The following is a 27,756-nucleotide window of genomic DNA, read 5'->3' on the forward strand; positions in this document are numbered from 1 at the left end:
TTAACACGATCGCTCTGCTTTCGCAAACACTCACGGTGATTTTGGACATCGTCGAAGTGGGCTCATCCATTGGACTGTATACAGTCACAGGGGTATTCGCCACAGTACTGCCCGTCCTCGGGGCTGTGCTCGCCGTTCTTGGCGTTGTAATGATGCTCATCAACCTGTTCGTGAACTTGTTTGGTGGCTCTCCACCTCCCGACCCGGTGCAGGAGTTCATCGACCATGTAGCCAAAGGCCTAGTCGGGGGATTTGAAAACGCGCCGCCGCCGAAACTCGACTATACCATCCCCAGCGTCATCTACGAATCCGGCGAAGTGACCGGCATCACCATCAAAGGCGAAAACACAACGAACGATGAGATCAGCATCCCTAATGCCCGGATTGTGGTGAACAGCGGCAGCGACGACGTCTGTCTGTTCTCTACGGATGATTTCGAACTGGTGGAGGATACAGACACCGACAAGGATTCGGATAAACATCTCTATGTAACCCCGAACAGCACAGCCGAGGGGACATTGTCCAGTAGTGTTCTGGGCGACGAGACAGAGTACCACGAGTTTGATCTAGTGGTCGGTGGGAAAAAGAGGATACGGAGAACAGTTTGCACAAACTGATTTTGCAGGCCAAGGAGAGCTTCACAGCGGTATGGACGGGGCGAATCAACAAAAGCGGTCGGAGCGTGGTCGAGATCATTGAGAAGTCGGACCTTGACAAATGCCATGTTCAGTATACGGTGTTCAGGGTTTGACAGCCCGACTCCGCTATACTTGCCTGTTTCAGCCAACAGATTGATCTTAATATTGATATGGTGTGCTTTTTAGCCAACAGAATGAAACACGGATGGATGGCTTTGATACCGGCACGGGGTTATCCTCGCGATCGTATTCGCCGGTGCCTTGAAACTGCTAATTAAAAATCCCTCAGTAATAATTGGGTGCTTCGAAGATACTGCATCCCGGTAGTCAGACACAGACTTCTCGTCCGTGGAAGTGATGCGACCGTGATGGAGTCGATGGAATAGAACCATCTAGAGCCAGTTAGTTTAGTTCGGTTGGGCAGTTAGTAGATAACTAGATACTACTACTACTAGCAGACAGTCAGTCAGGTGCTGCCGGTCGGGCGGGCCAGAAACTTCGTAGTTAGTTAGCGTCCGGTCGGACAAGGCGAGCGAAGCAGAAGGAGAAAAAAAATCAGGGCGAGAGCGTGATCAACAGGGGGTGAGGCAGCTGCTAGTCTAAGCATTCATCACATCAACACCACCACCATCACCAACACACGTCGCCTGATCGGGGCGCGTAGATAGTAGTCCTCCCAGCATCGTTCATACGATTCTCAATTAATTAATTATTTTCGAAGATCATCATCAGGACTAAATAGTAGTCGTCATCAATTGATCATCCCTTTCAAACAATGATGTGAAAGAAAACGGTCGCATGCCATTGACTGGTTACACAGAAATGCCCAGGACTGAGGAATTGAGAGGGGGAGGGAAAGCAGCATGTAGCGATGTAGCAACCTGTTACGAAACAAGAAAGCAAGTAAACTAAGCAAGAGGCCCGGGCGCGGCGGAAATATCCCCGTGACAGGAAACATTCTGCTTGGCGTGGTGGGTGGTGCCGATTTGCCGCTGGGTTTTGACTTTCACTTAGGAGTATACCACAGTCATCAATTTGTTTTGTATGGTTCCATCTAATCAGCGGGTGATGGATTGATTCATGGGATTGATTGATTGGATTCGAGGTGATGAGTTTACGTTCCGTTCCGTTATCCGGATTATCGTCGACCAACTAATCTACCACTCTTCGTGAGTTCGGACCTGAAATGATCGGCAGGCAAGCATTGCTGCTCGGTACCAAGTAATCCTGATACTCAGATGGGCTAGTATACATTTTTTTTCCATTGTGGTTCTTTTTCATCCTGGAAATGACTGAATTGAGTGAAAGGACGGATCCTTGGCAGATATCGTGGTACATCATCGTGCCTCGTCATCAATCATCATGGAAGAAAGGATTATGGAATGAGGAGATTGACCGTTTTTTGGCTATATACGTGTACACTTTGGTGGTGTGGAATGACGATCGCAGAGCAAATTTGGCCAGGCGGTGTATGTGTATGATGGGTGTGGTATAGTCATATGTTGGGATGTAGTTACTGTGTGTGTGTGTGTGTGTATCTATCACATCTAGACCTCAAACTAAGAAATCAAGCCAGAAAAAGAATCGGAGAATTATTAGAGTTTCAGCGCGGACATCACCAGCGGAAAGTTCTCCTTCAGCTGCCATGGTACAGAGCTTGGACGGGAAGGGGAGAATAATGGATGGGGGGTGAACCCGATGGCCACTCTTTCCGGTCGGGATCCCGTGTTGCAACAACACCTCGCATTCCTCATTGACTAAGTGAAGTGAAGGGGGGGTGGTTGGGGGTTGGAAGAATTACGTACAACTTGGGTCGAAGTCTGATGATCTCGACTGATCTATGGAAGTAAATATGATAATGATAATGGTAATTGCAATGGCGAAATCTATCAACCCAACGCGCCGATTTAACCGAGTATTTCACTATCATGAGAAATATCGGTGGTGGTGGTGGTTGGGTTGTGAGTAATGAGTAAACTAGTAAGAGTGTTGGGTAAACGAGAAAAGTTTGTCCTTCTAGACTACCGTCGACTTAGACTTGGACCTTCTATGCGTGATTTGATAAGGGTGGCGTTGCTTGTTGCTTTCCCGTTTTTCGCACGGACTAAACCCGAAGCAGAGCAGCTAACCACGTTCTAGTCCTCTGCAATCGCCCGTCGGATCCAAAGTGCCGTTCGGGCTTGATTATTTTTGGAATGGGGCCTGGGTGATTTTGCTGTTCGCATGATCAGCAAGAAAAAAAAAAAAAAAAAAAAAAAAAAAAAAAAAAAAAAAAGGAAAAATCGGATGGGACAACAAAATAGCGCAAGTCAGGAACAAGGAGTCATAGAGTACGTAGTCGACAAGAGAAAAAAAAGTTATATAAACTCCCTTCTGGTACCGTCGATTTGCAACTTGGAATCATCATCATCCAACAAAGCAAAGCAAAGCAAGCTAGCTTCTCTCTTCTTCTCTCTACATCATCGCATTCCAAAACCTCCACACAACTCTCAAGTCTATATCCCACGACTTCCCTCTTACAACCAATTACAACCCAATAATCCACATTCCTCAAAACCACCTTCAAAATGACTATCCCTTATCCCTTGATCGGCCCTGAGTCCTACGGCCTTGGCTCCAAGCAGGCGCGCCGCAACCGCAGCACTTGCAGCACCCCTCGCAGCGTTGACAGCATCGTCGTCGATGCCGCTTTCGCCAAGGAAATCCAGTCCACCAACGCCTCCCAGGAGCATTTGGATTCTTGTGCTAGCAGCAACAAGTCTGAGAAGAAGTGGAAGGCTCGATTCTCGAGGAAGTATGTTATCCCTTGAGTTCACCAATATCGAATATAAAAGAGTGCGATGCTAACGATGAAACTTGAAGGTTCTTCCACTTCCCTTGAGAAATTACCACACCACACACTACACTACACTACACTACGAACAAAAACGACAAACATAATCGACAATAATAATGATCGCTGGACGGAATATAGCAAAGCAAAGCAAAGCAAAGCAAAGCAAAGCATGGGTGTTAGATGGATTGCATAGTCGGGAGCATTGGATTTTTTTTGCATCATGTCATGATTGTTATGGATAATTTAGATAATACTTAATTAATACCCGCGGGATATGCACGCTTCTACTACCTATCTTCCTGATGTCTTCACTCAAGTATAGAATAGACACTGTGATACGAACACTTATTGGTACCACATCGGAGAATTAATCCTATCCTACATATACTACTACTGTGTACACTGCAGAAAAACCTGCTAGAAGATATCAAATAATCCCTGTTGTCACACGCACATCACACACCCACAAACTATAACTCACTACTAACTAGATAACTAACTAGATAAATGCAATGACTCAAACCGGTTTCAATTTTCTAAAACAGCCCAGACACAGACTCCCAGATAACACTAGCGACACTAGCGGCCAGTAATATCTCAGAGAAGAGAAGAAAATCTCCTCTTCCCTCCCGACGCTAACGATTTTAGTCCCGCTCGGATAGAACGGCCCTGCCCTGCCACGCCACGCCACTAGATTTCGACTTTACGCCACGGCGATCCAATCAGTCAGGAGGTGGAGATGATGCTGAGGAATAGGCCAATCATGGGGGTTAGTTTTCGATAATCGGTAGATACTAAGTAGTTAAGTGTCAAGGGTGTTTGCTGATGGGGGTTTATGATCGTTCTGCAGGTGATGATGGTGGGGACTTTGATTATACGTAGTATACTAGTTTGTAGGATGGGGAGGTTTGGAATTAAGTAACTTAGTTGGTGGATAGTATGATTGCCATATGCTATGCTATCAGGGGTAGGGGTAGTAAGTTGTTCATTTATCGCTGGTTTGGAGCTAGAGTGCAAAGTAGGTAAATCAGGGGCAGCCTCACCACTTTACTTGCAAGGCGATGCTTACTGTAGTACAAAGCACTCTGTAGTGAGCGATTTATTGCACAGCACTCTTCAAAGCACAGTGTGTTTCATCCCATCCCCCTGGAGTTCCTTAGTAATTCTGTCATGGTGACTGGTGGTTTCATGTTACACTACGGCGCTTAATGTCATGTCTGCTTCCGGATACTCTATACTACGTCTAGGACAATTCTTTTTTTTTTTTCTTTTCGTAAATCTCGTTCATTCATCGTAACTGCATCGCATCTATGTAATGGTCGGATGATGCCTCGCCCTTTCCATGACCCCTTGGATCACAATGACATACTACCCATGAACCCACCCACAGGCTGCTATATTTAGCAAGCAAGTAAGCAAGCATGCACATCAAAGTCCATGATGCCACGACCTGTGGAGACTCAGGGAACATGGGACCCTCCTGAATATCACTGCAACACAGGACAGACCCACGGATAAGGAGCGATCAGACAGACAGAAAGAAAGAAAGACAGGGTGAGAGTGGGTCCAGAAGCTCCGATCAACCCGACCGGATTCGGTCGGTCGGTCGGTCGGTTAAGTCTTGGCCATCAGTATGACAGCCCAAGACACAGCTTCCCATCCCAGCTCATTCTATCTGGAAGAGTCAGATGGTCCCTTGCTGTCGGATTCTTCTTTGTTTCCCTGACGTCTGTTCCTGGCAGATTGGCCCCAGGTATTCAGCTGGTTAATGTTCCTTGGGGTGGTGATGAAGCTAGCTTGCGCTTCAGTGATCTGAGCACCACCACTACCTCCAGATTTCTTGTTGTTGTTATTGTTGTTGTTGGTGGAGCCGGTTCTGTCAGACATTTTGGATATATTGTAAACCGTTAGCAAACTGCGGTGGGTATACTATATGTCAGTGTTATCTTGGGTTGTTTGAGTGAGATTCTCGAGAACAACTGTTCAGATACTGTCTGGGGGAGAAGCTGGAGCTGTGAGGCTGTGAAGACCGTTGTGAGCGATGATGAATTCGAGATTGGTGTGGTTTCTTCATGGTTTATATAGACAATGTTCCCTTCATCTTGACTTTTGTCATGGATGGATTGAAATATTCGTGGACTGCTTTTTCCGGTGTCGTGAGAAATTCATCGCGAGATTTCATCTTGCAGCGTAGGTTGCAGAGGAGTATACCGTCGACGTAGGAGAGTCACTATGAGCAATATGTATCAGTAAACTGTAATCTATGAGAGCATTCGGAATATGTCTGGTTATTGGAGGAAGATAGAGAGTACATCGTAGGATATGCTTAACGGGACCGGAAACAGATTCTGGGAGCACTGCATCTTTGGTCATTACCGCAATATAGCCGTATATTTCTCATATTGATGCCGGTGAGGATTTCAGAAGATGGCGAGGCAGACCTCGAGATAGAATATACAATTAACCTTGTGAAAACCTGAAAACGCTGCATCTCTGGTTTGTACCGCAATATCAGCGTATAAGCCTCCTTCTACCATCAAAGAGCATCCTTAAAACTCACTCTGCGAAAGTTTAAACGTCTGTTCAATGACTTGTTGTCGCAACTTCTCACAGCCACACTACTATGTTCGCTGGAGCAAGCCGTAACACCCACAGCTTGCAGAGAGACAAGAACTGTGGCGCTTTCTTGCTGCAGAGCGATGTTTGCGCCTTGTTGATTCTAGAACAATTCGACAAAGAAAAGGAAGGGGACGAGGCTTTGTGGGTAGAAGCACGGGAGGAAGAAATGAAAAGAAAGAGGAAAAAGAAGCGACACGGCATAAACTGACAATGGGCTCGTGACTTGCCAAAGGAGTATCACGACTGAATTTTCTCGTCGGAGCTTACGCATTAGAAATTGCACCTTATTCCAGGCTTTATTGTCATTCTATAACTTTCCTGACAGTCTCGATCGGTTCCGGCTTGCGTAGGACTGCCCCAAAGTGAAGTTTAATATGGTGCAATTTGTTCAAGGAGTGACCAGTAGATTTGTAACGGAAGAATGGTATGTCTATTGTCTATTTTGATTAGAATGCTGGCATTATACCTAATCACAGTGATTGTCCAATTACGCCGCTCTTTGATCCCCTCCACGTCTTCCACGGCCCCTGCCGCGCGTGCTCTTTTGTCTCTTCTCAAAACCACCTCTGCCCTCGCCTGGTCCACCGGCACTGGCATCGCGCTTGCCACCAGGACGACCACGCGGCGCAGAAGAAGCACCTCGAACCGAGCTACCCCCATTTCCATAATTGAATCCCGGAATACCCTTCAAGCCCATCTTGCCGACGATCTTCTTGTCGATGACAGGAGGCTCGGGACATGCCATACCTTGGATAGCCATGTCGTTGGCCATCTGAACAAGACCCGTTTTGTCGAGACGAAGTTGCTTCAGAAGTCCCGATCCAGCAAAGAAACCGATGAAAGACGAGTAGGCGCGTTGCTTCTTCTCTTCGTCAATCGTGTACATAGCTTCTGCGACAGTATCTGCATATGAGGCAGCCGCCTCGATGATGGCGTCGGTCTGGGGGTGAGGCTGGATGGGCAAGTGGCGATTGTTTCTCAGGAAGAAAGTCTCCGCTTCGGTAAGAAGGATAATGGCACGGCCATCATTGCCAGCACGGGCTGTACGGCCGACACGGTGAACGTATTGTTCACCGTTTGTCGGCAAGCCAACCTGGATGACCAAGTCGACGTTGGGGAAATCCATGCCACGGCCAATGACGTCGGACGCAAAGAGGATTCCAGCGGCAGCTTCCTTGAACTGAGCGGTAGTCTTGGTGCGAGCGCTCTGACTGAGTCGGGAATGGATCTCAAACACACTCAACTTCGTCAAGCCCCGAGAAAAGGCGGCCGCGAAGAGACTGACCATGTTTGCCGTGACGCCAAAAACGATAATCTTCGAACTGTTCTTCGTTTCCAACTGGAGAACGGAGGCAAGAGTGGTAAAAGAATCTGCCACAGACGGCATCAGTACATGATACTGGGGGACTCTCTCATGCGTTGGGGTTTCGTTTTCATCAATAGTAGAAATGCTACTGTAGCCTGGCTTGAGCACAACACTGACCACATCCCTGACTTTGGGGGGAAGAGTGGCAGAGAAGCACATTCCCTGCCATCCGGCGCTCTTGGGAGGAATGTGTCTGATAATGTGCTTCACATCAGCTAGGAAGCCACTCTCGAGCATCGTATCAGCCTCGTCCAGGATCAGGGTCTTGATGTTAGACAGCTTGATGGCCGCCTCAGGCTCGGACAGGTAATCTTTCAACCGTCCTGGAGTTGCTACAAGAACAGAGGGGGCCTCTCTCATGAAGCGCGAGAAAGCAGAAGCCCGAGCGGTTCCACCAACAGCAATGTCGCACTTCAGAGGTACTGCCATTTGCGATGTCAGTTGATCACATGACTTGGCAATCTGCTGGGCCAGTTCACGCGTAGGGGTAACGATCAAGACAGCGACCTGGCCTCTGGGCGGTGCCATAGAGCCATTAAGAAGGCAGTGCAATGTGGGCAGCAGGAAAGCCAGCGTTTTGCCGGTACCAGTCTTAGCCTGGACGAGGCAGTCACTGCGCCAATCTGGCAGTTCAGTTAGCACCCGTTGCTGAACGGGCGTCATATGGGTGAACCCCAAGACATTCAGAGCTTGGAGAAGCTTAGAGTCCAGCTTTCCAGCCATGGACTCATACGGCACCGTGCCGACGGTGGTCCCAGAAACCTGCATGATGGATGGTTGAGTTTCTATTTTTATAGAATAACCTGCAATTAATTGCTAGAGGAAATTTTTCGACAGGTGAAAATATTGATGACGCTTGGGCAAATGGCCGTTTTTACCTGCAAAAAGCAAGGCAATGGAACAGTGAGTGAGTCTGCTCCCTTCTCATTTCCCTTTTCACTTTGGATATGATGGTAATGATTCTGCTGGTTGGTAGGTGTGAATCAACCGAGTCGTGGGTCACTTTCAATCTCGTCGAGATTTGCCTGCCAAGACAAAACTTAGTCAGCGCGCAATGATTGGTTGCCTTGGACCCACGGCCCTGGAATGGAGTGCGGGCCGCCCATCTTTATCGGAAAGCGAATAGGAACTTCTCTTTGCGAAGCTTGTCCATGGCGCTGACGGGCATGCTGAATTTTACATGCATGGTGAATTCAGTTTTCATTGGTAGATGTATCGAAGGATCATGGAATATAAGTGGAACATCCCGGACTTGAAAAGATTGCTGATTGCAAGGAAGAGTCAGACACACTCTCTTAACATGTAAAAGAAGAAGGCTAATGGAATTACACGGGGATAGGACGCCGTACGAAACCTGCTTTTGAAACTATAGCTCATATAGACAGGGCTAGACCATCCGTGTCCCCTAGATACTCCGAAATGAGTACTGCAGAATGACGGGAGCTACCGCCCATATGCATGATGCTAATGTCACAGACTGCTACAACTAGACCAAAAAGAGAATTCCCTCGGGTAGTGGTGTGCCTCGATCTACCGACATAGTGTCCAATTTCAGACTACGAAGGATACTACGCTGAATGGCTTGATGCACTCCAAATGACCAGTACATTGGTACCAAACAACTACCTGTTTCACATATCATACGACTGCTCAGTATTTACATGCACAATCGTTCAATCCACACATCCACCGCTTACTGAACAGTGATGGACGAAGATCCACTGCTCTGGTAACCCTCGGTAGCCACGATCTGGTAGTTGTGAGTACCCAGGTTCATTCCCAGCTTAGCCCAAGCATTGAAGTGGTTGGAGGTGGTAACAGTTCCGCCAACTCTCTTGTTCTGGCGGACGGACCAGTACTGAGTGAAGGTAGCGGTTCCCTGAATGGAAGCAGCATTGGTACGGGTAGCCGTGTAGATATCGTAAACGGATCCGTCCGAGGTGACGGTGCCCTTGTATGTGCCTCCACTGCCGGGGTTGTAGTCGCCGTAGGACTCGACGATGTAGTACTCGATCAGGGGGTCAGTGGTCCAGCCATAGACGGAGAGATAGCCGTTGCCGCTAGGGGTGAAGGTGCCGCTGTAGGTGATGTCCCTGGAGATGATGTGAGTAATCGTTTTATTGGATCCTTTAAAGAGATAGTGTGAGGATGATTAACTTACTGCGCACTTCCGGGGTTCCAGCCCTTTCCACCGACAAAGTTGCCCACGTTGGACCACTCAACAGTGTAGGCACCAGCATCTCCGTTGGTGTAGGTCACGTCGCCACCGCCGTCGGTCCAGAAGGAGTAGTAGAAGCCGTTGTTCTCGCCGGTCGAGCTCGGGGTCGAGCGCTCAGAGAGCATGTGCAAGGCATCCGAACGCTGGGCGACAGAGTCGTGGGGAACAGCCAGAGCAGCCTTAGCCGCGGCAAAGCAGAGGAGAAGGTTCTTGGTGAGCATGATTGTTGATTGATGATATAGCTTGGAAGATGATTCACAGAGGCTGGGAGTCAGAAGAGAAGGTCTGCAGAGACGGAGGAGACGTTCCTGATATATACCCATGATTCTGCAGGAGTATTTAGCCTTTATTAAGAAGGGACCCTGCCGAGACCCTGCCCAGGCGCTAAATGTGAACCCCTGTTGTACCTGAAACGTCCACTGTGATGGGTTTTAGCCTAGTCGGTGGAGCGTCCGTGAGCGATTGGGAATGTCGGATTGATCTCCCGAATCAGCCTAAATCGCCTTCCAAGGTGCTGCAGGTGTCCTGGATTATTATGTCTGTTCGAATAGGCAGTGGAGCTTGAAGGGTATAGACTTGCTTAGGTGAACACTGCAATCCGCCTGTAGACTATAAGCTGACTCCATTGTTGTGCTAAAAGGCTTCATTATCTATTACGTAAGACCCATAGTTTTGGCTATCACCCAAACATCGAGAGCGCTGTATACTACTTATCAGTGGAGGTGCCAATTTGAGCTACTTCGCATGAAACTGTTAGTTTGTATGAAAAAAGGTGGGGGAGAAGCGTGTACAGTACCGGTCCTATGACGGTCAAATGGAAAAGGCTAGGCGCCAAACACTATCCTGATATTAGCCTGTGGCTTAAAAAGATCCGATTGCTCAGGTAACTGCCCTGTAGCATAGGTTGCCAATAGTTGACATCTTATTTTGAATATAGGCGACATACTTTGCCGTGTAGAAACAATGCCACGCTTCTCGTCGGTAGTATTATCCGAGGGCTTACGCAGTGTAGTATGATGAAAATATCTATCATTGAGTGCTGCTAAGTCTGTAGGCAGCTGAGCAATAGCGAACATCAAATGCATCATTGTGATGCAAAAAACAGCAGCGACGATCAAAATATATAAGCCAACCCGTCATGGCAAAATGGAAAACAACAGGCTAGTAATAAAACAGGCTAACATCGAGCATCACGTTGATGAAAGTATTATAGCAAGCAAATCCATCTCATCATATAAAGCTCTATCACCTCAGCAATAGTCATTTGTATCGTATTCTGGATAAATGTGATCGAGGCTGCAAACTGAATTGCCCCCCAGATAGAACGAGGTAACTATGATCCAATCATCAGTATGGGTCACAACACTCATAATGACAACATCAACATGTAAAGAAACTCACGATCAACAGGCAGATTGCTGCTTGGGTTTTTGATCACGACCTGGCTTTCTTCGGCCGAAGTCAGGCTATTCTCGCATTTCAGCTGCTCTGTGCCGTAAGTGGTTGAGTTTCCCCCCAACCATACGTCGACGTGCCAAATATGGCTCTTCCAATCTTTTGTGCACTGTTCGCAATAGTCTTCGTTGATCAGATATTTCTGTAGGTATGGTGAGTAGACGACCTCGCATCTGTCGAATTCGCCAGGCGCCGTGGCGAAAGTCAGCGGATTCTCGTGGGTGCCGATACCGCCAGCAGCCATGCCGCGACCACAGTCTTCGGAGATATCTGAACCCGGAGGGTCATTGTCGGGATATCCATAGAAGGTGTAAGATACTTTGCTGACAACATGGCATTCCCCATCCTGGGACTGGCTTCCTCCCTGTACGGGCTGTGTGTCAGTTACATTGACAACTCCATTTGGCCGCTGAGAGTCCTCCCCATTAGAAGTAGCACTTGGCTGATGTGGAACATCACCGGTCGGAGTGGCACCCGTGGTATGAGTGCCAGTTCCATTTTGAACACCGCCTCCGTTGTAAGTGCTTCCATCGGGATCCAAGGAATGGGTGTCGTTTCCTTGAGTAGTACTTACTCCGGTATTATGGTTGCCTCCGTCGTGGTTATTGTCGTGCTTAAGCCTTTTAGGGAGCAAGACTGAGAGACAGACAACTGCAACAATTATAGCGACGAGGGAAATGGTTCCGAGAAGGATCGACACCAGGTATTTGCGTTTGTATCTTGGACCTTTGGTTGGCTGCACATTATTTGGAGTTGGGAGATAGCTGGCAGTTTGATCGGAAGACATTATTAGGCGTAGATACGGGAACGTAGAAATTTATTTGTAGTAAATCAAGAGCGTGTGGTTTGATTGCAGGGTAGACGGTTTGTGTTGTGGTGGTTTGGAAGAGAACAAAGAGAAAAGGGGCTTAAAAACTCAGGAACAACATATTCTCGATAAACTCATCGCTGCGTCTGCAGGTTGAGTCACAGACCGGGGTCAGCCACGGTTTAGATCTCAACCGTGAGCAAACACCGGGGTAACCCATGATGCGCTACATAAACAGCAAGTATGAGTGTGGCTATGCAACATAGATGCCTGGGAAAACAGCCCGTAATAACTGCGTAGCCGACGTGATAAGGTTGAGAGAAGAACATTGTATCGCCCTTTGAAGTCGCCGATATATTGATTGCCAATATCCTTTCCGTAAAGGCTCCAGTTCAGTATTGTTGGATACTGGCTGTCTTCGACTGGTCGGACTATGTTAGAATATAGATGAGGACGCCATCACGCAACTTCAATGATACATCGCTGACATGCAGGATGTCGGCCAGGGGCCTAGCACCCTCACGCCGCATTGATCCCTTCTGAAGTACTTCAGCCCCGGGTTTGTAACCAGTGTATCTGCATCTAGGCGTCTCGGCATAAGGCGCGGCGTCCGCGTGGTGAGCGACATACATCATTCGAATTAATAACGACAGAATAGCGTAATAGATATCCCATACGGTTTGCCACACTATTTCTGCGATACATCTTGCTGGTAAACATTGGTTTTATCGAGGAAGCATGTCCGCTATTTGATTATCGAAGAACTGAGATAGATCCCTCCAGACTCCATGCTAAGACATCCTGACTTTAAAAACCCAGCCTTATCCACGTGGTTAAGTATTTGTAGAGAGGAATAAGGCTTATGGACGAGGATATTCAGAGATAAGCTAAGTTCACTGAATATCCGTGCTCATCATTGCGTCTTCGCTATAAACAGGATCAGCCAGGTTCAAGAACCAAATTTAAGCGCTGTACCAACCTAGTATCCATATCATCATCTTCATTAAGCGAGAGATATATGGTCGACTGGCTGGGTCCCATCCCCCCGGGTTGTCCAGCAGCGGCATTTCGATAGCTGACCAAGTCGCCGCGTGCAATGGCCAGGATAGAAGCTGTACCATAATCCAGTGGGTGATAGACCGCAAGCAGAACACCCCGCATAGTAGGAGGAATGGCTGGATTGTAGTGGTAGATCGCGTAGGTCAAGCTATCTATGTTCTCAATAGCTCTCTGAAACTGTTCGGCTCGGTTCTGGTACTCTTCTGTACACGGGAAATATAGCCACGTCGTACTAAACTGCCACTGAGAAACGTCAGGATCATCAGCCATATTGAGTCTCTTAAAGACGGATATTAGGGAGGTTGTAAGAGCCAGCGCGCGTCTGAGGAAATAGAGAAGTCAAAAGAAGTGAGGAGTTGACAGAGGTGAGGTTGGAAGAGGATGCCGTATTTATATTTCTACCTCCTAGCAGTCACTCATCTCTGGAAGTCGAATTCAATATGATTATTCCTCTGGCCGGTAAAACGGCCTGCCGAACATATGATAGCCATTCCTACATATGTAAGTTTATGAATGCAGATGTCTGCGTATCTTGAAATTCACAAAGGGAGGTTGCCTCAGTGAAGACTCGTGGCAACGCTCATAGATCCGGGCCCAGGGCCCGTTTTTTTCCTAAAGAGGTGTTAGTCAATTTACGACAAGGAAATGAGAGAAGAGTAACTGTGAAACACCTCATATCTGACTGTGTGGGTGACATCATGCGATGGCCGTCAAGAGAAATGAGCCACAGCAATTAGGCATTCAGGAGTCCTCGAATCCAAGGCGTATACCATCCACGAAAGCCCTAAGTATGAGCACTCACAGTTTGGCTCAGATAAGGTGCACTGATGCTCGGAGATACTGGTCCTCCGAGGTGGAGCCCGAAGGGCATGTACGTGAAAACACGCACTGGCAAGGTTGCAGCGTGACTGGAAGACAAGAAAGCAGTACTCTTATAATCTGGATATTGGAACATGGGCTATATTCTCGTATAGACCAGCTTGGTCGTAATTCAATAAGAACCCCTGCTTTAGTGGTCAGCTATATGGGGTTAAGCTCAGGGAGAGATCGTATTGGGCTGTTTAAATGGCTCCACTAACTCTAAATCGTTTTTCAAGCTGGATAAGCATTTAAGGTTCAAACTGATATTATCGAGGTGGGTATAATGGTCTATCCCATCTGTGTGATCAACTACTAATCTTCTGCCTTATGACTCTCTTTCAATCGGTGGGGTAATTGGATGCACCACACAAGAGTTGCCATCATTTCTTGTCGCGACGCGCGTCAACTTCATCGAATCAGACGGCCCGACAGGCAACAGATAGCCACTAGTACTCCATAGCCATCACCTCATCAATCAGCACGAAGGCGTCACCACCAAGCTTGATCGGAGTCCACTGAGCTGTGGTGATGTATCGCTAGAGAAATGTCCGTGCGTCGGCTCTCGCCTACGATAACAATTTGGGACCGTCGAACCAGCGAGCTTCTCCCCGTCTAGTTGGTTGTTGGCAATCATATGAATAACATGGGCTGATATAAAAGTATTCCTGCCAGTTTATATCCAGCGAAATTGCGCACTCACAGGGCACTCAGCACGCAATTGACGCTAATAGCATGTCACCATCAGCTCATCCTGGCCGCTCAGCGAAGGCCATGGGAAGTCATGGGGAGCCCCGATCGAAGAGATCACTTATATCTCAGGCTGAGCCTGTCTTTAGTCGTCCTGAAATGTTCCGGAGATTTACTTCTGCATCCATCCACACATAAGCCAACAGCACCGTTACCATGGCGCTTTGGAAGTTTCCCAAGCTCAACTCCACGCTAGGGACGCTGAGGGCCTATCACTTGGCCGCAATCATATTGTGAGAGGTGCCCCTGTTTCCTACTTCTTTTACGTGATCACTAACCTCGAGACCCTTTCAGCGTCTCTTCGTTCTTGGCAGGTTATGACTCCGGCATTGCGGGCGGAATTTTGAGCTACAAGACCTTCGAGGATGACTTTCGTTATACTAGCGCCCACGAGTCTAAGGTCTCTTCCTTAACGGTCGGCCTGGAGCAGCTGGGGTCCTTCGTCGCATCCCTCTTTGCTTATTATCTCACCGACAAGTTTGGGCGCAAATGGGTTATCATCGGCTCAACTGCTGTATTCTGCATCGGAGTGATCATTCAGGTCATCAATACCCACTCGCTCGGTGCATGGTATGCAGGCCGCATTATCGCTGGTATCGGTATGGGAGGTCAAAGTGTTGTTGTTCCCATGTACTCCGCCGAGATGACGCCGAAGGAAATCAGAGGGCGATGCGGTTCCTTCTATCAATGGCTATACACATGGGGTATCCTTGCGGCTTATTGGATAGACTATGTACGTGTACTGGACAGCCGTTACGCCAGGTTATTGACTGACATTGAAACGCATAGGGCGTCGCAGCGAGTGCAAGTATATCGAAAACATCACGCGAATGGCAGATCCCCGTGGGTCTCCAGCTGGTCTCGGGAGGAATCATGGTAATCGGAGCATGTACACTGCCTGAGTCCGTACGTTGGCTACTAAGCCAAAACAGAGCCGACGAAGCTTGGAAGTCCTTGACCTGGATTCGCGGTGACGAAGGGGAGAAAACCATCGAAGAGTTTAAAGAGACACAGCTCGGCTTGAAGGCAGAAAAGGCAGCGAAAGAGAACTTTTCTCTTCGTGAGCTGTGGGAACCGGCTAATCGCCTGCGTTTCTGCGTCGGGCCTATGCTTTTTGTTTTTCAAAACGCAACGGGAAGCAGTGCCCTTGCTGTCTTCGCACCAGAATACTTCAAGCTCCTTGTCGGAAGCGGAGGTAACCGTGATCTTCTGCTCACTGGTCTCTTTGGTGCTGTGAAGTTCATTGCTTGCACATTCTTCATTCTCTTCCTCGCAGAACGATTCGGCCGTCGGATTCTGCTCACAGGCGGATCAGTCTTCATGGCGATTTGTATGTTGATTACCGCTTTGATTGTCAAGTGTATCCCGACCGAGTCGAATACGTCAGTCACATCTGCCGGCCGAGCCACGGTCGCCATGCTCTACTTGGATATCATGGTAGGCAACTTTCGTCTTATAGTCAAGTGACTCACTGTCTAACGTGCTACACTAGGTTTATAATTGCTCATGGGGTCCGGTCCCTTGGGCATATGTGCCGGAGATTTTCCCCACGCGCATTCGAGCCCTGGGACTAGCATGCAGTATGTTGGCTCACTGGGCGACATCATTCTGTTTTTCCTTTGCTAGTCCCTACATGATTGACAACATCGGAGCAAACACCTTCCTGTTGTTCATGGCTTTCGATATTGCCGCTGCACTCTTCTGCTTTGTCTTTGTCCGTGAAACTCGTGGTCAGAATCTGGAGGTTGCCGCAGGGACCGAGTGGGACGTGGTTGAAAAGTCCGCTGATGATCTGGCGGCAAGCGAGAAAGGCGAAGTCGACATTGATAAACCTTCAGAGATTGGAGTGGCACCTGCGGCTGGCAAGCAACTGGAGGTCGTTGCGGTGCACGATACTTACGGCTCGAATTTTAAGCGGCGGTCGTAAACTAACCACATATAATTATCGATCCGATCCGATAAATTTATTTACGGAGGGCTGGTCATATGTCGTGAAGGGATGTGTTGCAAACATTTTGTCTGTTGACAGTATAAATATACAAGACGTGATCATTGCCATGCATTTCGATCCGCTCTTATAATTGCTAGGATATAATAGGACTTACCATTTCCTTAGAATTTTCTTAATTCACCAGATGCCATTGGGTTTGATATATCCAGGCCTCTGACCACCCACCACGACTTGCCCACAAAAGGCCCATCAGGGAATGAACTCTTCAAACAAAAATAGAGAAATTTTAGATTTATACTTAGAGTAGAAAAGTCAAAAACTGTCCATCATCACTTCCTGATTGCTTCGCGTACTGTAGCCATTGACCCTGTGAAGTAAGTACTAAAGTACAGTCGTGAGGCTCGGGGTGATTCTCACGTGGTCCATTCCACTCTCTAGCGACTGACTGTCCAACTCAATCTTTGCCGTCAACTTCGCCTTCCACTCCATGACTGTTGCCTTACTATTAACCACAGTCATTTCAGGAGGCTACATCCGCTCCATATAATGCTACGCAGTCATCCTTGGTCAAGATCAAGTTTTGGCTCAATGTTGTCAGGGCAAATTTAAGATGCGACAATGGGGATGTTTCGATTTCTTTGAAGGACTTGCTGGAGGTGTAACCACAGCGGTGAGTACAAGCATGCCTGTCTCCCTATATTCTTTGTAATATAACCCCCTGTTGCAAAGCCTATCTGATTTTTCCGTCGAATCACTATCCAGCCAATTATTCTGACGATCGTGACTCCATAGAGCATCCCAGGATAGTCGAAAGATACAGTAGCATCATATGTCATGAGTCATTGACGACAGTTGACATATATCAGTCTTAGTCGTATTTGATTCATGCCGGGATCATCTAAACTTCAGGCCAAGAAAGCTTAAAGAACCAATGACTTTCTAGAAGGGTAGCCCCGAAAGCGCATACACCAGAGGCAGATGATCCATGATCGAAAAGACGCTACGCATTTATCGCAACCCCACGGGTTGCTATAAGCAAAGGAATAAGATTTGGTATTTTCCAGACTGATCGGAAGATCGCTCAACTCGTGGGGTGCAAATCTAGTTCGTCGATGATGGTTCGTTAGGATGCAGGAGAAGCTGTGGCTTAAAACCCATTGGAGGTCGTAGTAGAGGGCTACTTGGCAGCTGGCGATCGAAAGGCTACTAAACATATTCTAAGGTTAAGGATACGAAACCCCGGCTAAGCCCTTTCCCCGTGAGCTACACTTTGAGTATTGTTTACGACTTTACGTTCCATTTTCACATTTTTTTTCCCCCATCAGCAGACTCATCTTTCCCCCACTTCGCCATCTTAAAACGCTCTTGATCACCTAATCTTACGACCAGGTGCCTACAGTGGCGTCTGGGGGCCTAAACAACGTCGAACTAGGATATGACCCCGGTCAAGGGTCATTTGCACAGTCAACTCCTTCTGAAAGACCATCGCAAAGTGGTGCCGCATCAAGAGCCGGGCAATTTGTTAGAGTTCGGCCGCTGCCGACGGCCGACAGCCGATGAAGGCCCAGACTCGCCCGCACGGCCCGTGCCCGACTGTGCGATACGGTGATTGGATACATTGCTCGCTTCTTTTCACCTCAATTGCGAGATCTGGAGCAGGAATCGTGTTCATAACCCCGAAGCCACAGTGCGACACGTTGACAACCACGCTAAGCTCAGGCACGTGAGGGGTGACGCCGCCACGTGGATCTGGCCGGTTCCTCTTTTGTTCGCCATGCCGTTGATTGTTCCCAGATTTCCCCAGATCCCCAACCAATCCCCCGTAGGGTAACGCAACGGGACATTTGGGGTTGCAGTAGGACCCTTTGCTGACATGCATCTTCCTCACATCGTGCTCTCGTTCTTTTGGGACTCATGTCCTTGTTCTCCTCCTGTAAGCCACGTGCTGCTTACCACTTCCGAATGCGTCTCTTTGGTCAAAGGAGGCCACTACCAGCGAAGCTAACGGCTCCCGTATACTATTTCCGGGGTAATACCCCGGGTCTACTGAGCCCATGGGGTGAGGGTGTGTCACAGGCGGCTAAAGACTAGCCGGAAATTTTTTTTGGTGGCGTTTTCCACCGTCCTCGACTGGTTCTTTCGCTGGGAAATTGGGAGTCAGGACCATCGCGCTGACCCTCGCCAGTGGATGAACGCTACGAGTAAGCCAGCATCTTATCCCGACAATTGCCCGGAATGGCTTCTTGGCTGTTGGGCCTCAGTTCGTAGCCGAGCCCTAACCAAACGCCACAAAAATGCTTTGCGCCAGATGCTGAGGTTCGGGGAGAGACGGCGTGCTTATAATACACGGCCTCCCTCGTGTTGCTGTCGCTTGGCGAGGCTTGACTTGACTGTTCTCCCGTTTCCCTGCGTGATTCTGCCTCTGTGTAACTCTCTTGGCATCTGAGGTGAAAGCTTGTCACCATGGTGGTCAGTCAATCAGTCGTTGGTCGTACCAACGCCGAGAAGCCTCATGGCTTGATGGGCATGCTCAAGAATCCCTATGTTTTTATGACATGTGCGTTCGCCTCCCTGGGTTGTATCATGTATGGATATGATCAGGGTGTCATGAGCCCCGTCCTGGTCATGGAAAACTTTGAGAACCATTTTCCGTACTTCATGGGCTCAACCGTTCAGGGTTGGCTGGTCGCTTCTTTGGAACTGGGTGCCTGGGCTGGTGCACTGTTCAATGGTTACCTTGCGGATCGCATTTCTCGCAAGTACTCTATGATGGTGGCTGTGGTGATTTTCACTCTGGGCTCTAGTCTTCAGGCTGGCGCCCAGAAGCCGTCGTACTTCTTTGCTGGTCGTATCGTTGGCGGTATCGGCATTGGAATGTTCAGTCAGGTAAGCTTTCTCCCTTTAATATTTTTTCTCTTGTGCTAATTCGGTGTAGGTTATTCCACTCTATCAAGCTGAGATTGCGCCTCCAGAGCTGAGAGGCTCGCTGGTGTCTCTGCAACAACTGTCTATCACCATCGGCACATCAATCGCCTTCTGGCTGGATTATGGTGCGCATTTCCTTCATTCTCCTTCCCTAATACACCGTTACTAACCATGAATCAGGAATGCAATACGTCGGCGGCACTACCTGCAACCCCGAAGGCATCGCTAACCCCTACCTCGCCGATGGCACCTACAACGCTGCGCAGAACCACGGACACACTTGCTTGGGACAGAAGACCATCGCGTGGCGCCTGCCCCTCGCCCTGCAGATTTTGTTTGCCTGGATCCTGTTCTTCGGAATGTTCTTCTTCCCCTTCTCTCCTCGCTGGCTGATGTCCAAGCACCGCGAAGAAGAAGCGACGGCCGCACTCTCCAAGCTCAGAAGACTGCCGCCCAATGATCCCCTTTTGCGCGCTGAGATCCTCGAAATCAAGGCTGCTGTTCTTTTTGATGAGGAATCTGAGGCTGAAGCCATCCGTCAGGGTGGCAAGCTTGCTCCCTGGAAGATGCTTTTTGCTCCGAACATGTTCAAGCGTCTTGTTCTGGGCTGTGGTATGTCTATCTCACCCTTTTTCTCCCTCGTCTACCTTTTCTAACAATAGTATTCGTGGACAGGAGCCATGATCTTCCAACAATTCACCGGAATCAATGCTGTCCTTTACTACGCCCCTCAGATCTTCTCATCTTTCGGTTTCTCCTCCACTAAACAAACCCTCCTGGCCACCGGTGTCACCGGTATCCTGCAGATCATCTTCACCCTGCCTGCGGTGCTCCTGCTCGATAAATTTGGTCGTAAGACCTTCCTGATTACCGGAGCCGTCGGCATGTTCTGCTGTCACATTGTGGTCGCCATCGTGGAGGGTCTGTACGAAGATAACTGGAACCTGAACATGGGTCTGGATAAGCCCCAGGGATGGGTCGCAATCGCGTTCATCTGGCTGTTTGCTGTCAACTTCGCCTACTCTTGGGGTACGTACATAACCCCCCTCCCTTCCACTGCCTCCATCATAACCCAATACTAACCACTATGGAAATTTAGGTCCCGTCACATGGGTCCTTGCCCAGGAAATCTTCCCCAACAGCACTCGCTCCCGCGGTGTCTCCATCGTCGCCTCGACCAACTGGATGTTCAACTTCGTCATTGGTCTGACCACCAAGGACATGCTGAAGTCCATGAAGTACGGTACTTATATCTTCTTTGCCATCTTCAGTGCTCTGGGTGGACTTTTCATCTGGAAGTTCGCCCCCGAAACTAAGGATAAGACGCTCGAGGAACTGGATATCTTCTTCGGTGGCGGTATGGATAGTATTGCCGAGGCGGATCGTCAGCGCATGGAGAGAATCTATGATAGTCTGGGATTGAGTGGTGTTAAGGAGGTCGGCGATTTGGTGGTGGAGAAGGAGAAGGGAGAGATCACGGGTGAGGTTGTGGAGATGTCGTAGATTGAGTTGGCTGCTTACGGCAGACAATGAGGGGGTACGGTGAAAGGGAGTGTTTGCAGTTGAGGTGTGTGGTGTGTGAAGTCTTTGTCTGTGGTAATGTGTTTTTAATGTGTTGATGGTTTACGTGACTGATAACACTGAAATTGTGTAGCTATTTTGGTAATGATAATTGCTTATATGCACATTATCTCTTTCTCCTAGGATATCACATGAAGTATATATTAACACCGAACTCCCACAATAGTATAGTATCCTATTCTGTACAAAGATACCAAATGGGCTGGACAAACCCCAATATGTTACTAGATAACTATACTAACTACTATATTACACCCCCGAATCAATCTCATTCACGAAACCACGATTACTAAAAGCCGTCCAATCCCGACAAGTCTGAGCCATAGACTCCGGGATCGGAAGTCGTTCAATGTCATCTGGCCGTTCCTGTTCCGCAAGAAATCAAATCCACATTAGCATCCACCCCAACAGAGAGCACGAAACTAAGAAAGGAAGGAAGGAAGGAGGGGAAACAACTTACAACCACATTCAAAAGCAACCCGACACTAACATGCCAAGACATATGACAATGAAGAGGCCAAACGCCGGGATTATTCGCCTGCCATTCGAGCACCACATACGCGGGACTATCCTCCGTGCCCGGCTGGATGATGTGGGTATCACGACGCTGAGGATTCTTCGGATTAGTGACGACTCCATCCCAGGTCCCTCTTCCCTGGGCTAGCACCCAGTAATTGTGACCGTGGAGATGAAGCGGGTGCTGCATGGAGAAGAGATTGTAGATGATGAGACGGACGGAGGAGTTCGAGCCGAAGTTGTAAACGTTCAGGTCTGGGTCCGGGTCTGAGAAGTTGCCGGCTTTGCCTAGGAGGAGGAGCGGGGTGTTGTAGTCTGAGCGGAAGGTGCNAGTTGTTGACGTAGAATAAGGTGTGNCCGGTAGCGTTTTCGCCNAGGGTGATTTCCATGGTCTGGGTGGTGGCGGGGGTGGAGGGGGGTGTTTGAAGGTAGTAGGGGATGGTGAGGTTGAGGGGATCGTTGGCACAGTTGTTGCTCGACCAGGTTGTGGTGGTCGTGGTGGTTGGCCAGGTTGCTGTGTCGGCGTCTTCGTAGTAGATGGCGGCTTTGACGGTGGGGATGCTGGCCGTGGCATTGAGGCAGGTCATGTCGATGGAGGCGCGCATCCAGTATGACTCGGTTGGGTTGCCGGTGNCGGTTACGATGATGTCGGTGCGTTGGCCGACGCCGAGGGTGACGACGTCGGTGGTGTAGGGTTGTACGGGGACGAAGTCGTTGGCGATCACGGTCATGTTGTGGCCATCGATGGTGAACTTCTGGTTCGCGTTGGACCCGGTGTTCATGAGTCGGAGACGGTGGGTTTTGCCAGAGTGAAAGTTGAAGCGGGCTAGGCTGGACGCGGGGCTGCAGGTGGTAGTGGAGCTGCTGTTGCAGTTGTAGGCACCGCGGCCGTTGATCAGGTTGTTGTCGACGTTAGGGAAGACGGGGGGGATGGAGAAGATGTTTTCCAAGACTTCGAAGTAGCTTAAGTGGCTGTAGTCGGAGATAATGACGGGGCCTAGGTCGTAGTCGTAGCTGGCTTCGGGCTGGACAGGGCCGTGAATGATCATGGGCCCGTATGCGCCATCGGTGTATTGGGCGCTGTAATGGGAATGGTACCAGCTGGTGCCGTACTGATCTGCTTGGAATGTATACGTGAAGCTTCCACCGGGGGCGATTGGACACTGGGTGATGCCGGGAACTCCGTCTTCCCAGGGAGACTTGGCTTGGGTAAGTCCATGCCAGTGCAGGGTCAAGCCTTCTGCAGTTTCGGTTGTGATCATGTTGTTGACTGTGACCGAGATCATGTCGCCCCAGTTTGCTTCGATTAACGGGCCAGGGAATTGCCCGTTGATGAGGATGCCGCTCTTCTGGTAGCCATCCGGGGCGGTGATGTCCCGCGTGATGGTGAAGTTGTAGTGACGAGTAACACCTGTGTCAGGGGGCCCTCCTGAGGGAGAGATATCCTTCCATGGAGGGTGTTCGAGGTTGGAATGTTGATATTGGTTGTTGTTGCTACCAGACTTCAAGAAAGGGTCCAGATGGTATGTTGGCAAAAGGCCGTAAGGAGAAAGACCTAAATAAGAGGAGTCTAATCAGCGAGAGGAAAACGAAACAGACATGTAGAGGAATACCATCAGGGAGCAACGACTCCAAGGGGTTGAAGGAGGCAACCGTTCCCAAAAGTAGGAACCAAGACTGCCAATAGACCATGACGATACGCTATTGTGTTGTTTCCAGATGGCTGCATATTCGGTCGAGCCCCGGCTTAGGTATAAGTAGATTTTACTCCTGTATACTAAACCAGAATCCTGCGAGGAAAAGGTTTAATTTTAGACTTGCGAAGGATCAATATTTTACGCCCGGTTTGAGGTCAACAGTTGATCTGAGTGGGAACAAGAGGCTTGCAGACGGCTAACCACGTATTCCTGTGTATGTAGTATGCTGGCTTGTTGGATATCGTCTATACTACTACTGCTTCATATATATTCAGTTCACGAACTTGAATCCTGAATCCAGATAGGGATGTTTTCCAGAACTCTACGGATCTGCATCAGCAACGTGGTGCAGCTCTGCAGAGCAACGATGATCCTTGAATATGAGAGCCAACTCGACCTCCAGGTCCGAGATGAACAGGATCATACTTGATGCAGACTTAGCGACGGCCCCCAATAAGTGACCCACTTGCGGATAAAGATTTAGAAGATCTATAGTTCTGTACCCCGTAGATGTTGATTCTGCATTTGGCCCCCACGATGCTACTGCTTACTACTGTTTACTACTAGAGACTCACCCGACCCAACTGCTTGCTATTTTGCATTTCTAAATGTGTTTTTAACCTTTTATTTAACCGACTTTCTGGGGATATACATTCATTATCACGTGGCATGGGTCCAACAGTCCGTCAATTTGAGTGGAAATAAACCTCGATTTTAACCATTCCATTTTTCAGTAAATCTACTCTCTATGATAACTCCTCAGCTCACACACCACTTTGATCCACCGCCATAATTAAAGTAGTTCCCAACTTATCCCAAAAGATCCACCAAATACTGGGCCAAAAACCCAGCCGACTTACTGCCACCCACAATATAGAAGCCCATACGGAACCAATACAGACAACTAGCAGGCTTAGTCAAATCCACCGAATAAATCATAACCACCAACGAAAGCGCCGTGCCACCACAGCCAACGAGAAAGTAAATGCCCGACAAGCCAGCAAGAACACCCACAGCAACCATGAGCCCAACCATGACCACACCCAGCACGGAGGCAATGATCTTAGTGGAATGTCTATACCGCACCGCCATGGACTTCACTCCCGCTTGGACATCATGCTGCACGTCCTGGTGTGCGTAGATCGTCTCATAAATGATCGTCCAGATGAACTCAACCATGAACAGGCAAGCCGCAGGAGCAGAGAAGGGGTCCACGCCCATCCCGACAGCGGGAAGGATCATAGTCACGGAGAAGGGCAGACCCAGGAAGACGGGGGTGAAGTCCATGAAGCGTTTACAGAGGGGGTAGATGGCGTGGAGCACGCCCATGGCGAGACTATAAGCATGACATTGGGCGGGGAGGTGGCTCAGGATCCAGGCGGTGATGGCGACTTGAGCAAGGGTGAAGATGTGGCCTTGCGTGGTGGAGACGGCACCGCGGGCAATGGGCCGACAGCGGGTCCGGGGCACTTGGCGGTCGAACTCTTGGTCGAGGTTGTCGTTCCAGGTGCAGGCAGCCCCGCGGATGAAGTTGGTGACGAACCAGAAGAAGAGGAAGGATTTGAAGAAATCAAGGGGGGCGATAGGTGGATCGGCGAGAGTGGCCCCCGCGGAGAGGCCCATCAGGGTTGGCATGAAGAAGCCGAGGAAGCCCGGCCGGTCAAGCCGCATTAGTTGCACGTAGGGGACCCAGGATGAAGGGACTAATTTGGCAACGCCTTGGATTGGCATTTCGTTTGTGACAGGGGGTTGAGTCTGGGCTTTGACCCCCTCGTGATGGGCGGTTATGGCCACTTTGTGCACGGTTTGTCGCTGGGTAAGGGTTTCCATTATGGCAGACTCAGGGGGTGAAGGATGATGATAATGAAGGATCGGGAAGCTATGATAGGATAGACACTATGAGCTCAGGGTCAGGAAGGAACCGAGAGTGGACTTAAAGGATGAAGGATGATTGACGATGAACTATTCTGTTGTATTGTATGGGAGGATTGTGGCCTTATATCCCTTCGATTTCAACGTATATTGCTCAAACACAGTAGTTCTAGATACAGATATAGATCCGAGAACAGATAGATACACATGGGCTGAGAGATTATTCTGCCAAGTCGTTCCCGCGAGATTGCAAGCTATACTCGCCCTCTAGGGACAGGCAGACTTGAGCCATCGCAGATGAAGCAAAGTGGACGAGTGAAGATAGTGGGCTGTGCTCATGGTGGAGCTCCCTTTTTCAATTAGGCTGGGGCCCAAAATATGGGGCCAGTAAACAAGCGAGCCTGCAGCGGTTCACCTTGAGGGGGTCGTGGTGCAGACCGAATGCAGTAAGTGATATGCTTGATAAATGCCTTGTCAGTTATCCTGACAGTCATCCTTTGACTTTTGTGGAAGTCATTCGCTGCAAACAAGGCAGCGTCTTGATACAGACAAACGTGCATATCCAAAAGTCTGTGAATTTCACAGCATTAGATTTCGAGCCCATGGGATCAACCGCATCAGCGGATAAGTATTTAAGCATCTTCTTGGCAGGTCTCCATCTATCACTTGTCTAGACTACTGGCACTCCACTGCACCAAGTGTATGCGGCTGTAATCAAGCGATATGCCTGCAGGCACAATCTGACGTGAGAAGGAAAAACGTAAATCTAGAAAAGAGAAAGAATGAGTGAAAAGAATGAATAAATGAGAGAGCAGAAAATGCTGCGCTATTTGCAGGGTAATTACTGTCACACAATACAGCAGCTTAACAAGAGGTAATAATCTCGGAAATAAGTTCTGTTTCCAGCGAAACTAACTCCAGATCTCGGCTTATCAGAGAGCGGCTATAGCCCCGCCGAACTAATAGAAAGGAGCCCTATCTCCGATTTGACATGGAGTTGATACACTAGTAATATGGTGGAAATTAAAGCCAACATGTAATTTATTTCTTCCACTCAGTTAAACTCATAGTACCGTGCGGCAGCATGTATTTCTGCATTATGCCGCAACGGCTTCGATAATGCTATCCTTCAAACTCTCCGTATACGTGTGTACCTTGTTAATCTTCAGCCCTGCGCTCTGTAACAGCTTGTTCCACTGTTCCTGAGTTCGCTCCCGAGCCCCCAAGGCCGCCATCATGAGCATGTCTAATTGGGCCTGCTGCCAATGAACGCCAACATTGGGTAGGACCATGTCATCAATCAGAATATAAGAGTCTGGGGCCATAGCATCCTTGATATTCTGCAAGATCTCCAGACACTTGTGATCTGGCCAATCGTGGAAGATATTCCGCAAATAGTAGAATTTCGCCCCTGTCCGCCTGTCAATGTTGTATACTACAGGGTAAGGAGTTGGAGGAGGTCGTACCTTTGACTGGCTGCGGAGTGAAAAAGTCGTACGCCATAAACTCTACGCCAGGATGCTGCGTCGCGTTGGCCGTAGTCGGGGCCAGGTCCTGAACAATCACTCGGCCTTCGAGTTGGCTGTACTTTTCCCGAAAGGAAATGGCCTGCTGACCGAACCCTCCACCAATATCCACGAAAAGGGCTCGCTCGGCGCTTAATCCACCGGCCTTTTCGAGGGCTGGGAAGACGTCCAAAAATGTGGGCATGCCAAATCGATTGGTTTTCATGTGTTCGTTAAAAAATGCCAAATTTTCCGGGTGTTGTTGCAGCCATAGAAACGCCGGCAATTCCGTGTTCATGACCTTCTGGAAAGGTGTCTTTACATTGTCCTGAATATCGGGGTATCCGTTCTCTTTCAGGAAGGCTGGGAGATCTTGGATGGACGGCCCGGCATTGTTAAAGCTGCATGGCAAGGCTGTCATTAACTCAAATCCTTTGTGAGAGACTCGGGGAGGGGGGTACTACATACAGGTGGCCAACAGCAGCTTGGAATCCACGCTGGGAAAATGTTTTAGAGATGTTCGACGCCGTGAAGGTATCTTGGGCAACCTCCTGGACTGCGTGGTAGGAAGCCAAATAACGCAGTAACCGGCCTGTTCGGTTAGATTAAACCGAGACCTCCCACTTGTGAGGGAGTAAGTACATACCCATAAACACTGGATTGGCTCCTGTCCTCTTACTCAGCTGGTCCACAGTGAGGGGGCCATCAGCCTGATTTAAGAGCTCGAATAGCTTTAGATCGATTGCGGTGCGGATACAAGCCAATTGCATATTCTGGTGAGGGAATATTGTTAACTATACTTGGCGAGGAATTGCAGGTGCGGTGGCATACGTAGAAGGTGAAGCGCTGAACAGTATCATCTGGAGTCTCGATAGAAGCATACAGTTTGCTCAGTGAGTCCAAGATATCCTTGCGCGTTTTCTCATCGCCAGACTTGGCCTGTCTTCGGACTTCTTCCACTAGGGCCTCCATGGCTTTCCTTGTTCGCTCGTATGTTGCTGGGTTTCGGAGTTACTGGTGGCTGTTCAATATTGAGAACCTATGGGGTAGAATGAGGCCTGAGTAGGGCAGGCTTGATACTATTTAACTACAGTGAAGATCG

The 27,756-nt window shown here is 48.9% G+C and overlaps 15 protein-coding genes across 15 annotated transcripts; 4 read left to right on the forward strand and 11 right to left on the reverse strand.

Annotated features, from left to right (window-relative positions):
* Positions 1 to 2: 2 nt before the first annotated feature.
* On the forward strand, positions 3 to 617 carry An01g00740 (hypothetical protein [truncated ORF]; the record flags this gene model as incomplete). Its single annotated transcript, XM_059748994.1, has 1 exon — positions 3 to 617. A coding segment is annotated over one exon (615 nt), but the record flags the coding sequence as incomplete, so codon positions are not given.
* Positions 618 to 3,205: 2,588 nt separating this feature from the next.
* On the forward strand, positions 3,206 to 3,519 carry An01g00750 (hypothetical protein; the record flags this gene model as incomplete). The annotated part of the gene is made up of 2 exons (XM_001388482.3): positions 3,206 to 3,432; positions 3,501 to 3,519. 2 exons carry the CDS (start codon positions 3,206 to 3,208, stop codon positions 3,517 to 3,519), a joined length of 246 nt encoding a protein of 81 aa, XP_001388519.1.
* Positions 3,520 to 5,145: 1,626 nt separating this feature from the next.
* An01g00760 (hypothetical protein) lies at positions 5,146 to 5,361 on the reverse strand (the record flags this gene model as incomplete). The annotated part of the gene is made up of 1 exon (XM_059749117.1): positions 5,146 to 5,361. One exon carries the CDS (start codon positions 5,359 to 5,361, stop codon positions 5,146 to 5,148), a length of 216 nt encoding a protein of 71 aa, XP_059603034.1.
* A 1,219-nt stretch (positions 5,362 to 6,580) lies between these two features.
* Positions 6,581 to 8,227, reverse strand: An01g00770 (uncharacterized protein; the record flags this gene model as incomplete). The annotated part of the gene is made up of 1 exon (XM_001388484.1): positions 6,581 to 8,227. The coding sequence occupies one exon, from the start codon at positions 8,225 to 8,227 to the stop codon at positions 6,581 to 6,583; it is 1,647 nt and encodes a 548-aa protein (XP_001388521.1).
* A 925-nt stretch (positions 8,228 to 9,152) lies between these two features.
* xynB (endo-1,4-xylanase xynB-Aspergillus niger) lies at positions 9,153 to 9,898 on the reverse strand (the record flags this gene model as incomplete). Its single annotated transcript, XM_001388485.3, has 2 exons — positions 9,153 to 9,552; positions 9,621 to 9,898. 2 exons carry the CDS (start codon positions 9,896 to 9,898, stop codon positions 9,153 to 9,155), a joined length of 678 nt encoding a protein of 225 aa, XP_001388522.1.
* Positions 9,899 to 10,501: 603 nt separating this feature from the next.
* An01g00790 (hypothetical protein) lies at positions 10,502 to 10,765 on the reverse strand (the record flags this gene model as incomplete). Its single annotated transcript, XM_059749295.1, has 2 exons — positions 10,502 to 10,569; positions 10,624 to 10,765. 2 exons carry the CDS (start codon positions 10,763 to 10,765, stop codon positions 10,502 to 10,504), a joined length of 210 nt encoding a protein of 69 aa, XP_059603035.1.
* A 162-nt stretch (positions 10,766 to 10,927) lies between these two features.
* An01g00800 (uncharacterized protein) lies at positions 10,928 to 11,919 on the reverse strand (the record flags this gene model as incomplete). Its single annotated transcript, XM_001388487.1, has 2 exons — positions 10,928 to 11,010; positions 11,079 to 11,919. 2 exons carry the CDS (start codon positions 11,917 to 11,919, stop codon positions 10,928 to 10,930), a joined length of 924 nt encoding a protein of 307 aa, XP_001388524.1.
* Positions 11,920 to 12,833: 914 nt separating this feature from the next.
* An01g00810 (uncharacterized protein) lies at positions 12,834 to 13,269 on the reverse strand (the record flags this gene model as incomplete). The annotated part of the gene is made up of 2 exons (XM_059749437.1): positions 12,834 to 12,867; positions 12,920 to 13,269. The coding sequence occupies 2 exons, from the start codon at positions 13,267 to 13,269 to the stop codon at positions 12,834 to 12,836; spliced, it is 384 nt and encodes a 127-aa protein (XP_059603036.1).
* A 1,494-nt stretch (positions 13,270 to 14,763) lies between these two features.
* An01g00820 (uncharacterized protein) lies at positions 14,764 to 16,534 on the forward strand (the record flags this gene model as incomplete). The annotated part of the gene is made up of 4 exons (XM_059749524.1): positions 14,764 to 14,840; positions 14,902 to 15,344; positions 15,407 to 16,044; positions 16,100 to 16,534. The coding sequence occupies 4 exons, from the start codon at positions 14,764 to 14,766 to the stop codon at positions 16,532 to 16,534; spliced, it is 1,593 nt and encodes a 530-aa protein (XP_059603037.1).
* Positions 16,535 to 16,856: 322 nt separating this feature from the next.
* Positions 16,857 to 17,077, reverse strand: An01g00830 (hypothetical protein; the record flags this gene model as incomplete). The annotated part of the gene is made up of 2 exons (XM_059749584.1): positions 16,857 to 16,925; positions 16,976 to 17,077. The coding sequence occupies 2 exons, from the start codon at positions 17,075 to 17,077 to the stop codon at positions 16,857 to 16,859; spliced, it is 171 nt and encodes a 56-aa protein (XP_059603038.1).
* An 874-nt stretch (positions 17,078 to 17,951) lies between these two features.
* Positions 17,952 to 19,000, reverse strand: An01g00840 (hypothetical protein; the record flags this gene model as incomplete). Its single annotated transcript, XM_059749650.1, has 5 exons — positions 17,952 to 18,032; positions 18,195 to 18,421; positions 18,512 to 18,601; positions 18,680 to 18,814; positions 18,907 to 19,000. The coding sequence occupies 5 exons, from the start codon at positions 18,998 to 19,000 to the stop codon at positions 17,952 to 17,954; spliced, it is 627 nt and encodes a 208-aa protein (XP_059603039.1).
* A 21-nt stretch (positions 19,001 to 19,021) lies between these two features.
* Positions 19,022 to 20,986, forward strand: An01g00850 (uncharacterized protein; the record flags this gene model as incomplete). Its single annotated transcript, XM_059749711.1, has 5 exons — positions 19,022 to 19,444; positions 19,494 to 19,608; positions 19,703 to 20,095; positions 20,159 to 20,512; positions 20,583 to 20,986. The coding sequence occupies 5 exons, from the start codon at positions 19,022 to 19,024 to the stop codon at positions 20,984 to 20,986; spliced, it is 1,689 nt and encodes a 562-aa protein (XP_059603040.1).
* A 430-nt stretch (positions 20,987 to 21,416) lies between these two features.
* Positions 21,417 to 23,272, reverse strand: An01g00860 (uncharacterized protein; the record flags this gene model as incomplete). The annotated part of the gene is given in 2 exon segments (XM_059749767.1): positions 21,417 to 23,135; positions 23,194 to 23,272. Coding segments are annotated over 2 exon segments (1,798 nt in total), but the record flags the coding sequence as incomplete, so codon positions are not given.
* Positions 23,273 to 24,087: 815 nt separating this feature from the next.
* An01g00870 (uncharacterized protein) lies at positions 24,088 to 25,107 on the reverse strand (the record flags this gene model as incomplete). Its single annotated transcript, XM_001388494.1, has 1 exon — positions 24,088 to 25,107. One exon carries the CDS (start codon positions 25,105 to 25,107, stop codon positions 24,088 to 24,090), a length of 1,020 nt encoding a protein of 339 aa, XP_001388531.1.
* A 1,139-nt stretch (positions 25,108 to 26,246) lies between these two features.
* Positions 26,247 to 27,626, reverse strand: An01g00880 (uncharacterized protein; the record flags this gene model as incomplete). The annotated part of the gene is made up of 5 exons (XM_001388495.1): positions 26,247 to 26,560; positions 26,616 to 27,055; positions 27,123 to 27,246; positions 27,301 to 27,427; positions 27,486 to 27,626. 5 exons carry the CDS (start codon positions 27,624 to 27,626, stop codon positions 26,247 to 26,249), a joined length of 1,146 nt encoding a protein of 381 aa, XP_001388532.1.
* Between the last annotated feature and the right edge of the window lie 130 nt (positions 27,627 to 27,756).

The sequence above is a fragment of the Aspergillus niger genome, assembly GCF_000002855.4.
Source record: "Aspergillus niger supercontig An01".
NCBI classification, from domain to species: domain Eukaryota; kingdom Fungi; phylum Ascomycota; class Eurotiomycetes; order Eurotiales; family Aspergillaceae; genus Aspergillus; species Aspergillus niger.